This window comes from Acanthochromis polyacanthus, chromosome 7 (genome assembly GCF_021347895.1).
Source record: "Acanthochromis polyacanthus isolate Apoly-LR-REF ecotype Palm Island chromosome 7, KAUST_Apoly_ChrSc, whole genome shotgun sequence".
Lineage (NCBI taxonomy): Eukaryota > Metazoa > Chordata > Actinopteri > Pomacentridae > Acanthochromis > Acanthochromis polyacanthus.
This window is the reverse complement of record NC_067119.1, coordinates 10129249-10142984: the sequence shown is the minus strand read 5'-3', so window position 1 is coordinate 10142984 and position 13736 is coordinate 10129249. Positions and strand designations below refer to the sequence as shown.

At 38.7% G+C, this 13736-nt stretch overlaps 1 protein-coding gene across 2 annotated transcripts in view; it reads left to right on the top strand.

The window, feature by feature from the left end:
- Positions 1-13736, top strand: part of LOC110960453 (metal transporter CNNM4) — a 59887-nt gene that overhangs the window by 23513 nt on the left and 22638 nt on the right. For both annotated transcript variants that reach the window (XM_051950911.1, XM_022207699.2), the window contains exons 2-4: positions 934-1077; positions 1967-2101; positions 4188-4357. In XM_051950911.1, coding sequence (XP_051806871.1) covers positions 934-1077; positions 1967-2101; positions 4188-4357 — 449 coding nt within the window. The remainder of the gene's footprint in view (positions 1-933; positions 1078-1966; positions 2102-4187; positions 4358-13736) is intronic.

Genomic DNA, 13736 nt, shown 5'->3' with positions numbered 1-13736 from the left:
AAACCATGTTTTTGGGGTTTAAGAAAGTGCTTAGTAACATTATTAAGATAAAAGAGGAAAAAAAAAACAGGCAATAAAACATATGATATCAAAAGAATGCCAGCAGGATTCCAACTTGCTAAGCAAACTACAAAAGAAAACTAAACTCCCAATTTAAACAAAAAATTACTAACGTGTGTACAGGTTTGTGAAATCAGCTGAACCCGGACCAGTTTCAGGCGGAACAAGTGCCTCAGTCAGTACAACAAACCTCAGATAGCAAAAAGCTATGAGTAACAGGTTTAAAGTGGATACAGAGCATAAAAAAGACAACAAGAAGCCACTATTAAACAGGTCCAGAACAAACAAAGAACCTGAGTAACCAGCAAGCGCTTCCAGAGTACACAAAGACAACAAATATGCAGCAGCAGGTAATTACAAAATACACAACGATAACGAAAAACCACCAGCTAGCAGATACAAACAAACACAAGGCTGTTAGCGAGTGTTTGAAATTACAAAGAACCACAGAAGAGTTTTATCTCTCCTCTGATGATGATTTCAACATGATTCTTGCATTTTCTTGCTGTGTTTTGGACAGTCACACAAACTGTCCAGTTTTCCATCTGCTGTAAATTTTATTAGTGGTCATTTCTAGCATCAACTACTCTGAAGAAAAAAACTGACAGCAGATCATTAACCAAAAACCAGTAACTGCAGTTCTTGAGAGACCCCAAACTTTTGAACGGTGCTGTATGTGTGAATGGTACGTCTGAATTGAGATGCTGATCTGAATTTCTTGCTTTATTTTACTGTTCTGGTTGTTAATGCAAATCGTCTGGACTCTGACGTCAAGAAGAATAATCGTCTTTTAACCCTGATTCTTGTATTCTTCACTGAAAGGCTTTAATTAAGAGATAGATTGGTAACCAAACTCTTTTTTGTCCCACTCAGGAAAATCTCACCTGGCCATTGTGCAGAAGGTGAACAACGAAGGGGAGGGAGATCCTTTCTACGAAGTCCTGGGTCTGGTCACTCTGGAGGACGTAATCGAAGAAATAATTAAATCAGAGATTCTGGATGAATCAGATCTTTACAGTAAGTTTGTCTTATTGTGTTTTATCACTTAGCTGATGTTTACTGTCATCACAATTAGTTTTTTAATTACTTTATTATTCAAATCTAAAGTATTATTGTTCTCTTTGAGATGAATAGAAATAGACTGCTTGAGGTGTTCAGACTTTTGTATCAGTTTATGTTAACTCTCTAAGCCCTAAACGTTTTTTTCTCCTGTCACATTTTTACTCACTCTATGGAAACAGCACAACCATGACTAGAGGTAGAGACAATTAAAAATCTATTTTTTGGTATATTACTAATGTATAATGCCACAAATTGTAAAAAAGGAAAAAATGTAAGTTAAATTTCTTTGATTATTTATTTTGCTAGTACAGCATTTTTGAGGTGTTTAAAAAATCTAATAAAATGATCGGCCGACATACTGTAGGTGTTTGTTTCTATACTTGTCTCCTGTTGTCTTCGTAAACACAGCCTGCAGTTCAACTGAAAAGTATTTTTGTGGCTTCTCAAGTTTACCATGATGTAGAGTTTTTTTGTTTTTTTCTAGAATCTGGTAAGAGCCAGCATTTTTTATGCATTTTTTCAAAAAATGAAGTAACGAGATTTTAAGGAAATCACGATTTTAAGCTCAGATTTGGTAAAGTTTTCATTCAGCTGGCACATCACAGATATAACCTTGTTTTTATAGGTTCTGGCTGTGGATTGTTTATTTTTTAATGCCTTTCAAACCTGCTGGAGGGTTTTTTGGTTTAGAGGATTAAGCAACAAGTGACTCTTTCACAAACCCGCTTTAAAGTTTGTGTGCAGTATTGCCTCACTCTGTTAACTGCTTTGACCTTTATGAACTTTTATCTGAGTTTAACTTTATTAATGATTACGTTTTTCTCCTGTGTTTGCTGCTGCTCAGCCGATAACCGCACCAGGAAAAAGGTGGCGCCCAATAAGAACAAGAGAGACTTCTCGGCCTTCAAACACGAGAGTGAATCTAAAGTGAAGATCTCTCCTCAGCTGCTGCTGGCTGCTCATCGCTTCCTGGCTACAGGTGGGAGCTGGACTGATAAAAACATGCACAGTGACTCATCACAGCATTATTTTTCACATAGCCAGGAGCTCCTTGCTTTACTGTAAGCCAAATATAAATTTAAACATATGTCTTTGCTATGTAGCCACAGCATGTTTGTCCTCTGGCTGTCAGTAAGTGATTGATTCTTCCATCCTGCCATCTGACAGAAAAGTCGTGTCCATACATGCAGGTTTAAGCCTCTTTATTTACTTGGAAGATCTATTTCAGACCCAAGCAGTATGCCTGCCTGTGCCTACCACACCACAGTCTCTGGCTGACTAGATTGGATGCCATCACTGCTGCAAGTCTCTTGAGAACGTGTTGCAATCTGTCTGGTTAGCGTGTTAGCTGATATCCTCTGCCAGGAGCTGTTAGCCGCTGCTGGCATGACGTAGCACTTCCTCCCTTCAACACTCTGTGGTATGTGTCTGCCTCTGCAGGCATAACGTCAGTGTCTGCTGACTGTATTTCTGTTTTCTTTCTCAGGAAGTCGGTTTTCTTTCTTGATTCATGACACAGGACTTGGATTTCTGTTTTTATTATAATCATGCATGACCGTTTCTCTGTTTATTTTGCTCTTGTTCACATAAATAAGTTCTTCCCAGCTCTATTCTCATTCCTTCTGATATCTGACGTGGTGTTTCTGTAGTATTTCTGATTCATGTGTTCCAAACAGGGAAAGTCAGGCGTGACAAGTTTATTATTACATCATAATGTTATGCTTCAGTACATAAGTTCAAAGTGTTGCAACATCGAGCTCCACCAGTCTGTTGAGTTGTTCTGAGCTGATCAAACAGTCTAAATTTCATAACCTGTGAAAGTGTGACTTTGTAGGAAATCACTGCATCTGAGCAACACACAGTTCTCTCTTTTTTTTTTTTGGAGTGAAATGGATGAACTTGCTGGCTTAATATGTAAACTAGAATGAAAGGCTTGTGTTTGCAGTTTACATGATGGATTCTAATGCTGGTTATAAAGGCCTCACCTCTCACTGTGTGTTACGTACAGCTTTGTTTGCGGGGTGCAGGTGTCTTTGTTCTCACTTTGGGTGGGGACTGAGACATTTGTGGCGACTGTGATTGCTGACACTTCCAGTTGATTTTGTTTCCCAACCAGTCTTTCAAAAAGTCCAGGAATATGACTTAGAACATAGAAAAAAATGCCCATCACAGGCCTGCTGACGCTCTCACGTGTCTTGTTTTTATGTGATGAACAGTCAGAATCTGAGGATATTCAGTTTTCTGTCACATAGAACATAGAAAAGCATCGCCTCTTTGTATTTTACATGCTGAAACATCAGCTTCTTAAAAATACATCCTACAAGTTTAAACAATTATTTTATTGTTGAATTTGTTAGGGCTGGACTGGAATATCCCGAATATCCGAATATTCGGTCGCTACGACGGTATCCGGATATTAATTTTGGTATCCGAACGGATCCGAATATTCGGACAGTCTCCGCCACAAACACTATAATTCCACAAACAATATTCGGAGGCAAGAAACTACTATTCAGACCAGCCCTACAATTTGGTGCTTATTAATTTTCTGCCTCTCCACTAATCTCACATTGTTGCACTTAACACAAATACTACAGCTGGTAAAAACAAGAATCCTTCTTTACAGTTTGACAAAACGGCAATGGGGTCATTTGCAGTTTGACAGCAGCAAAGGGAAAAGTGTAAACTAAGTACAGAAATAAATTAAGATGTAGATAAAATAAAAATGCAATCCTAGTTTATTTTGTAGAGCGTTTTAAGCTTATCTGCTTAAACAGCCCTTGTAGCGTTGTCATTAGTGGGTCATGTTGGACTGTAAAGTATAGACTCACCTGCTGTATGACTGCATGTACTTGGAACACTGTTTATGTCACAGTTTAATTCCATGTTGTACTGCAGACAATGACATGAAAGACTAATAAGAGCCTTGTCTTGGTCACTGTTGGACGTCAGCTAACATACTTGGAATAATTAGCGTAGTAAAAAGGAACCACAAACAGGCTTTCAGTCTCCTTTAAAGGAAAGTGTGTGAAATATCTCTGTTGCTTTCTGTCCTCTTCCTGCAGAGGTGAGCTTGTTCAGCCCATCTCAGATCTCAGAGAAGGTGCTGCTGCGAATCCTGCGTCATCCCGACGTGATCCAGGAGATCAAGTTCAACGACAGTGACAAGCGCTCGCCTCACCACTACGTCTACCAGAGGGGGAAGCCTGTCGACTACTTCATCCTCATCCTGCAGGTACGCAGCATCGCTTCGGTCTATCACTGCTCGCTGCTTCAGTTTTAGTGAAGCCGGTTGTCTGAATGCAGAGATCCAGAGTGGTAGACACCGCTATGGTAGTGGATTTCTTTTGCGTCTTTGTATATCCACACAGACTTCTAAACTCAGAAAATGTCAAGAGTTGCAGCTGAATAGTCGTTTTTTTTCTTTTTGTGCTTAGGAAGCAACTCTAACTGAAGGAAATAATAACAAACCTCTTAATATCTAAATTCAGAATGACCCAAACTGCAACACAAAAGTTTATTGAAATGATTGTTATTTGTGTTTGATTAAAAGAGAACTTTTGTCATCTGTTATTTTTATTCAAAAATGCAGCCAGTCAGATTGTGCTGTGGGCAGGGCACCACTCAGTGACACCAAATGACTGTAGATAGAGTAGCACATTTTAAAATGTATTTATTTGATTGAAAATCAACAATATCAATAATCAGATAAATGCTAAATATGGGATTTGATCATCAGCTCCACTGATCATAAATTGATCTCTTGAGATAACCTGGAAGTATTTAAGGCTACATCTCACCTAACAGATCTTTCTTTATCCAGCAGGTTCTAACAGACTCCCCCACACAGTCTAACTTGTAAAACTGCATTTATTAGTGCAACGTTTCGGTGCTAGACCTCCATCGGGCAAAACACGTTGTAGACCCTGTCACGGATTCTGCCTTGTTTTGGTGTCAAAATTCATTCTTCACCTTGGAAACAGCAGCTGGTCAAACAGACGTAGCACTGGCTCTGTTTGGTGGCGGATTTGGAGCTTTTGATCATATGTTGTTATGGAAACATATATTAGTACTAATCACTTGATTTCTCATCCATGTGGGCTTGAAGTTTCGATTTTTAACTCTCAGTTAAAGAGGGATTGAACTTAACAGAGTATATTAGCAGTTTATCAGACCCGAATGTGGGCATGAAATGTCATCAGATGACTTTTTATAGACCGGCTGCCCTCTAAATGTCATTCTCCTGTTGATTCAGCCTGGATATGAAGCGCGCATCTCTTCTTCTTTCTTTTGCCCTCATCTCCTCCTCCTCCTTTTCTTCTTCTCTCCCCCTGTCAACTTACCCTCACCGCTGAGTGGCATGTCCTGTTGTTAAATGTGTCTCTGAGCTGCAGCTTGTGACAGATGGTGGTAGGCGTCGTGCACAGCGTTCACCCTGCACAAGTCCTGAAACAGCTGATAAAGCAACGAGTGTTTGTTTTGGTTTGCATTGGGTTTGTGTGTTCACAGTACTCAAAATTAACCTAACACGAGCTACTCAACAAGAACAGAAATATCGAAAAGGGGTTCTTGAAACCCTAAGAAATGTTTTTTGTTTCCTTTTCTGGTTCTGCACAGCTCAGTATGACTGAGGTTATCTTTTATCGGTGATGCGTTTGACATGATCGGCCTGCACATGGATATCCTGTTTGCATTTCTTGACTGCAAACTGCTTTTGTGTGGTGTGTGTATTGTGCATAAATTGTGTGTGAATGCTTTACGATGAACTGTAAAAATGATTTTAATAAGAAAACCTTCCCTGTTTTGTTGAATTACAGATAATATCCAGTGAAATCACAGAAAAACTATTAATTTAAAAGCTGACTGGAAAAAAGAGGCCAGTAGAGTAAATATTGTCCACATCCAACATATGTATTTTTACAAGTAGTAATTCATTCTTTTAAAGTGTTTGACCATAAAAATACACAATATTTTTACTGTAATGAAATCATCCAAAAATATAATAGCTGTACAGATTTTTGCCCTTACTTGAAAAAAAAAGTATCATTTAAATATTTTTTAATGTGTTATTATAGATTTTCTCTATTTTGTTAAATTACAGATAATATCTAGTAAAATTACAACAAATACTAATTTAAAAGTACAAAAAAATAAAGACATCCACTTAAAAAAGTCTATCTTTAGAGATAGTAATTCATTCTTTTACCATGTTTGACCACAAAATAAATTTAAATTAGCAGAGAATATTCTTATTTTATAGATATTTGTTGTCATTCAAAAGTAAAATGTATATTTATAATAGGATCTAAAAATTGTCAATAATTTTTTAACTGTTAAAAATGATTTTCCTGTTTTATTAACCTCTTAAGACCTGACATCCACATATGTGGACATGTTTTTGTTTTTGGATTTTTTTTTTTTCCTCAAAAGGGCATATTGTTAATACTAATAATAATACTAAGATTACTACTTTAACCACTACTACTACAAAAAAATAATAGTAATATCAATGTAAATCTAGTAAAAAAAATAAAATAATGCAAATGTAATAAAATAATCAGATATTAGATATTATCCAGTGATCATATTTATTGGTTACTCCTTATCCCAGGTGAGTAGAAAAAAACTAAAATGCAAACCAAACCAAAGCTCGGGTCTTAGGAGGTTAAACTACAGACAGGACACGCTGGGCATTTGCAATCACCAGATTTTTTTCCCCATCATGCACTGAATTTGACAAATCGGATTAGAATCGCCGACTTTGGCTTTAATTTCTGAGTGAAATCTCACTAAAGCTTCCAAATGCTTCTTTCAGGAAGTGGTGATTTGACAAACATTGTAATTGTCAAGATTACATCGAAAGATCTATTTTCATTGATAGTCTATTGAGAGAAATTAAAGCCAAGCGGTGAAGAAAAGACGAGAACATTGTCTTGGTTTTTATGTTTTTATAAGAGGAGATCCTTCGTTCCTGTGTTTGTATAAAGGTTGACAGGGCTTTTAATTTCTCTTTTATCAGTGTATTTCTCCTCGTTTCTCATCCGGAGATCTGGTTTATACCAAACATTTTGGCCGGTTATAGGTTCCATTTAGAAAGTCTGCTTCTGGTGGGATTATCTCCGACAGATGCTAAAGCTTAAAATTAGTCTCAAAATAGGCCTCATTAAGCATTCCAATAGTCTTAGCTGTGCATGTTTGGTGCATTAATTCTTCACACACGGATGCTCCTACTTGTTATTTTGCATTCTTATTGAAATGATCTAATTAGTCTTGTTATTATTTGTTAAGTTTTTGTTATTCTTTGAGCAGCTGCTTTATTTATTTTCGTGCGTTTGAACGTTGGAAACCAGGCACACTTGTATAAGAGAGCTCTCATTCCTCAGCGTGTCTTTCCAAGTGTAAATAAAGGTTATAAATAAACGGTTTGGAAGTCAGACTGAGCCACGAAATCCTGCAGTTCATCAACTCTGTAAGGAGATTAGTCAGCCTCTTTGAAGGTTTACAGAGAAAGTTTTGTTTCAGTGCCAGACTGGTTGGAGGTTAAAGTTACTTCATCTCAACTCTTTCACTTTCCACCTCTTCACCTGGTGACTCAAAATCTGTAGTGTTGTGCTTCATGCAGCAGCTGTTACTAAAATTTCACTTCAGGGAAGGAAGTCTTGCATTTCTACAATGCCACAAGACGAATACTAATTGTATCGGATTGTTTTGCTTGCACTTTGAGACACTTTATTTTAAAATGATTTAATGTGATTTACGGTCAATTAGTGTTCTTTACTGTAGAAAAGGAAGTAAAGCAACAGCTGACGGATCTTTGGCAGTATTTATTTTGTGTTTAAGCTGTCATGCATGTCTTTGGACTGTATGATTAACCTGTAGCACCCAGAGAAAACCAGCCAACAGTGACTTGTTTCTAGCTGAAACTAGAAAAAGCAAATATTTTATCGGATTTTAAAATGCTACACCTCTATGGAAACCCCACAACCGTGACTAGATGTAGGGAGACCTCAGAAATGTCATTTTGTGCAGTACAGCACGGTTATAATCCCATAAATCATAAACAAACGACACATTTACGTTGGATTTCTTTTCATATTTGTTTTACTAAAGTTGGAAATCCCCGCAATAAATATGGACAACATTTTTTCCTGGTTGCCCACAACTGTTACCAATACTTGAAAATCATAATAACTGCCATACTATAGATGTTTTTCTGAATGTATTTCCGTACTTGTCTCCTCTCTGTTCTGTATGAACACATCCTGCAGTCCAACCCAGTTCAGCTGAAGAATCGCTGACTTTTTGTCATGTGACTGAGTCCTTAAAATCTACTCACTTATGTTGAGAAGCACAGAAGTTTTAGTTTTCAATTTATTGCAGTTTCTTTTTAATTTTTGTCAATTTTTCAACTGAGACATCTAGAATACTGTAATTTTGCTGATTTGGTCAGCTTTCCCAGCTGAATTGCACATCACACACAATCAGTTCCATAACCGTCAGAAATTCTTCCTGTTTTACTGTTTCCTTCCGCCTCTGATAAATTGTGTAATTTTTGGTGATTTGTTTATAACATCCCCTTTTTTCAAACCCGCTGACCTGCTGAGTTCAGGGGAAAAATCAAATAAGCACTGAATTGTTGTAGCTCCTACAGTGAATGTAAAAGGTGGCCCAGATGACTGGTATCATGTTCAATAAATATAACACTGTTCGTTAGATGTAGATTTTTATCTTTTTCACCCTAAAGTATTTAGATTTGAACCAGCAAATTGCATTGAATTAATTTGCACCAAATGGTTGTCATTGTGCTCCTTAACAAGTAGCAGAAATATATTGCCATATTCTTCTTTGTTTTAAATAAAAATGGAAATAATGATCCATAATCTTCTTCAATGAGTAACTTAGGAGGTTTCTGACAGCTGTGACCTTAGTAAGACTGTGATGGGAGGAGTGCTGCTCTGCATTAATTGATCCCCATTACATCATATGCTGTCCTGCTGTCAGTCAGCTGTCAATACACTAATCCCAGACACAAACAAACACACACCCTCTTCAGTCTGACAATCTCTGCCTCCCTCTGCATGTTCAGACACCTTAAATACATAAAAAGTCACTATCAGTGCTTCTGCTCTGTGTACATGTACATGTGCGCTCAGATCCAACAGGGTGGGAAAATTACGCTTCATTGTCTTAATCTCACCCTTTCACACACATTTATTTCCCACACGTCAGTTACGTCATTGTCCCCAAACAGTCATTAGCCGGGTCCAATAATCCACAGATCTATTTCGGCTTTCTCTCCGCCGCTCTCCTCGGAGAGATTTTCCCGGTGGGAGGCCGGATATCGAGGCTGTCGTGGACCCCACACGAGGAATAATCCCCTGAAACCTTTAGAAGGCGGCGGCATTTAGTGTCAGCGTGGCAGAGAAATAATTTTCCACCTTTGCTTTCTGCAGTGAGAGAGATACCACCGGAGCCTGTAGTTGTAATTGCTTCTGCAGATAAAACAGTATTTCTCAACTGATGTTTTCTGTCTTCACTCAGAAATACTGTTTTAGCTTTTTTTTACTGTTAAAATATCTCTAATAATGTCAATATCAGCTAAAGCAAGGTTGAATTTAAGGTTGACGACAACTTTAAAACCACCTGCGGCCCCTTTGTGTGGGTCGTTTCCTGCCTAACGTGGGTTTCTGTCTCACAATCGACCGACAATTTTCATTAGCTCCTGTGCTGGTAAATATTTTATCACAGCAATCACAGACACGCTGCAGATGACTCAATGAATTATTGATTTCAGGTTCACCTAAAGAGTGTTGGAGTAGCATGTGTGTGTGTGTGAAAATTGCTCTATTCTCTTGTGTGTGTTTTTTTAAATAGAAGGAGAAAGATGGATGAGAAAGATTTAAGATGCTGATTTAATCTGACATTTGTTATATTGGATGTTTAACCACAACTTACTGATTGAAATAACATTTAATCAAAACCTAAATTTGTGATTATTTGCACACTGACTGCACATGTGTCAGGATTTATCTACACCTTGATATTTCATTATTATCAGAGTTTAAATTACAGTAATGACTGCCACATTTTGAAGGTGCTTTGATTTTAACATGCTTTCCATAAACAGTGCGAAGTCCTAAAATCTCCAGATGTCCCGTGCTGTATCTGCCAACTGAACTCGACACATCTCAGGAAATTTCGCTGATACTTTGCTTCAGTTCAGTCAATCCAAGTGGTTATTTTCTGTGTTAGAGAAGGGCGTCACAACCGTGTGCACAGACATGCATGGTTCTGTTGTATGAACAGAGTCATGTGCACATTTGCTTATCAGACGGATGCAGAAAGCATGAAATTAGCCCTAAATGTGTTCAGTAATTTGTGCTACAACCTGCTGTGGCATCGGACCACACTGACCGGCCTTAGACAGCCACCCATGACGATTTAGCTGGGTTCCTTTCTTGGACCTCTTGTGGTGATACTCACCATCACATAGCAGCAACACTCCACAAGATCTGCTGTTTTGGAAATGCTCAGGTATCATAGTGTCCACCTGATCCGGCAATGTCCCGCATCCCATTTATGTCTATGTGAAATGAACGATGTTGCTGGTCCAGTGCGCTTTAAGCAGCTCAGTGAAGCTGACCCCTAGCCTAGCCGCGCTAGACCCCATGTTCTGAAGGCACAAGGGTCTAGGCACGCTCGACAGGGAGGGAGGCGGGCTAAAAGGTTGTCTATCAAATCCCTCTGCAGCAATTGGGTAGGTATACAACCAATCAGCGCAACGAATAGGCTGACGTAGTTCCTAGAGCACCGGCGGATTGTGGCTAAGTCTCATTAGCTTCCCAACCAGCGGAGCCAACTGGTATATTAAGGATTTGCCATATCCCGTCGGCATAAGTCCAAATACGTCTTTCTTCTCAATGAAACACTTCAGTGCCGTCCTTTGTTTATCTTTCAAGTTGAATTTTAGCTTCATATCTTTAAGGGCTGTGGCCAAAGCCGAGTCGAAAGATAACTGTTTATTGTGCGCCGGTTGTTTCTCTCAGAATCGTCACACCTCTGTCGTCACTTCGTTACGCCCGCCTTCTGACTCTACACTTCATGGTGATTCGTCCGGCCAGTTTTAGGAGCATCCAACCTCGAGCCTTATGGAGGGTAACTAGACCCACCCTAGCAGAGAATTAAATTCGTTGCCGTGGGTTGTCTAGCGCGGCTAGGCTAGCTGACCCCTCATCTACATACAAAATCCAAGCAAACAGGCGGAGTGGTTAGCGCTTCGTTTGTGCTGATTTGTGCTGTTAAAATTTTCGTTTGTGCTGCTATAGTTTTTGAGATATTACAGATTATTTTTTAGGTCATTCAGAGGTCATCATCATCCCCCGAGCTTGCTCCAAAATGAACCAGACCGATCTACTTTTTTAGTGCTTCATTTGTGTTTATTTGTGCTGTTAATATTTTCATTTGTACTTCTACGGTTTCTGAGATATTACAAGTTTTTATTTAAGTTCATTGAATGTGTACGGCTCATCTGCATAAAGTAGACTCGACTTCTACTTTATGCAGATTTGATGCGGAGTACGGTGCTCCGACGCATCGTCTAAGCTAGCTGTTGTTGAACTAAAACAAGGACAGATTCAGCAGCTGTTTTCTCACCTCAAATGCTTTCAGAAATACTTTTTGCTGAACTGTTTTCGTAAAAAAAACAGAAAGCTGGACCGAGCCACTATGTTGGTCCAGCTTGAAATGCTCCTGGAGTCGATGCATTTTTCCAGTCAGGGATGGGCAGGATAGTTGGAGAAGAAGGCCGGCAGGAGTTGAACACTGCCTACTGGCCTCAAGTACACGACCACCGAGCGAGCCATTTTCGGATGCGGGAAAACGCATCAGGTGGACACGTACCATATCAGTCACACTTTGGCCCTGTTTTTCCAACACACCACCTTCAAGATCTGAATACTCACTTGCTACTGAAAACATCCCAAACCTTGACATTTTAATGAGCTAATCAATGTTATTCACTTCCCCTATCAGTGGTTTTAATGTTTTGGCTGGTCAGTGTATGCTACTTTCCCATTCTAATAGTGTGGAATGGAAGCAAAATGCCCTGTTTTGGTCTTTAATTCAGATGCCAACAGTAGCAAAAGCATAAATTTCACTCCACATACTTAAAAAGGGCACCGTACCTGCTCAGTTAATATTAGCAGTAGGTTTGTGCAGTAACATTGGCTGACTGGAGCCAAATAAAGCTGCCAATTTTATACATTAAAGCCTGTTAGCAGGTTTTAAGCAACACTAGTGAATATGTGAGAAAATTTGTAAGCAGAGTTTTGTGTCTCCAGACAGAGCTGTGTGAAATCTGATCATCTGCCTGAATAAAAATTACAAGGAAAATCAGGCCATATATAAGATACCATAATATTAGACCAAACTGCGGCATTGTGGGTAACGTAGGCATCCAGTGACATCTCTGCTGCGTGACTGTGGAAACTATTTTTCAGAAACTCCAGTCTATGTTTGACTGTGTGTCCATATTTACATGTTTGTTTATATTCTGTTCTGTGCGTCTCCATTTGATTTGTTGGAATCTGGTCGACTCATGAACAAAGCTTCAGATGCAGATAATTCAGCGTCTGATTTCCACTCCTTTTATAGTGTATGATTTGTGTGTGAGTGTGTTTCCCTGGTAGTGATCTTCAGTGTCAGCAGACGGGCTGTTTGTTTATGGCCAGAGTGATTCATCCGTCTATAAAGATGCTCTGAGATTCTCATAAAGCAGTCGCCCCACACAGGCACAGCTAGATTTCTCTCGTGTTCACGGCACGTATTCAGCCTCCGGAAATGTTCTGATAATGTCCTTTTGAAGAAAATTCTTCTTCACATTTTTAGAAGTTTAGTTCTTTTATGTCATAAGCAGGAAAATCACTGAGATAGGAGGGTGCTAGTATTTTCACAGCAGTGACTTAAGAGCTTGTATCAGTCCTGCTTTTGGACTGTTTCGTGTCATTTTTACTGTAAATTTTTGTGAGTTTTCTGTAAGGGGACTGTGTTTACCAGATGCTGTAGATAAACCAAGAATAGAAATTAAAGGCCCGATAGAAATACTGTACAGCATGTTGCCCTGCTGCAGGAAATAGGTTCATTTCACTGTTCAGCTGTTCTAAAACTTCCAGCAGTTTTAAAAGCATGTCATCTATAGGAAAACCACCAGAAGTGCACCTTTTATCAGTGCTAGAAACTGTAAAACAGGACAAATTGTCAGATTGGGGAACTAATAATTCCCATTCCGCCTGAACTGAAATCTGAATTGAATCTTAAACTGCTAAAAATTCCTAAAAGTTTTCTTCAAAAGCTTAAAAATCACTTTATTCTACAGGTCTCATTTAAAAAAAACTGTCAATAATAAACCGTTTGCCATCAGTTCCCACAGAAACGTTACATCTCCTATAGAATGAATTGGAATTTAAACGAAACTGGACGCATATTTGTTGGAATTGTTTATCGTTGTGCCTTATTTTGCTTTTTCATGCTTTTGTGTCATTTGGCTTGACCTCAAAATGACACATTTATTAAAGGTCTGCTTAGTCTGAAAAATATAAAACATTTTGTGCTTTTTG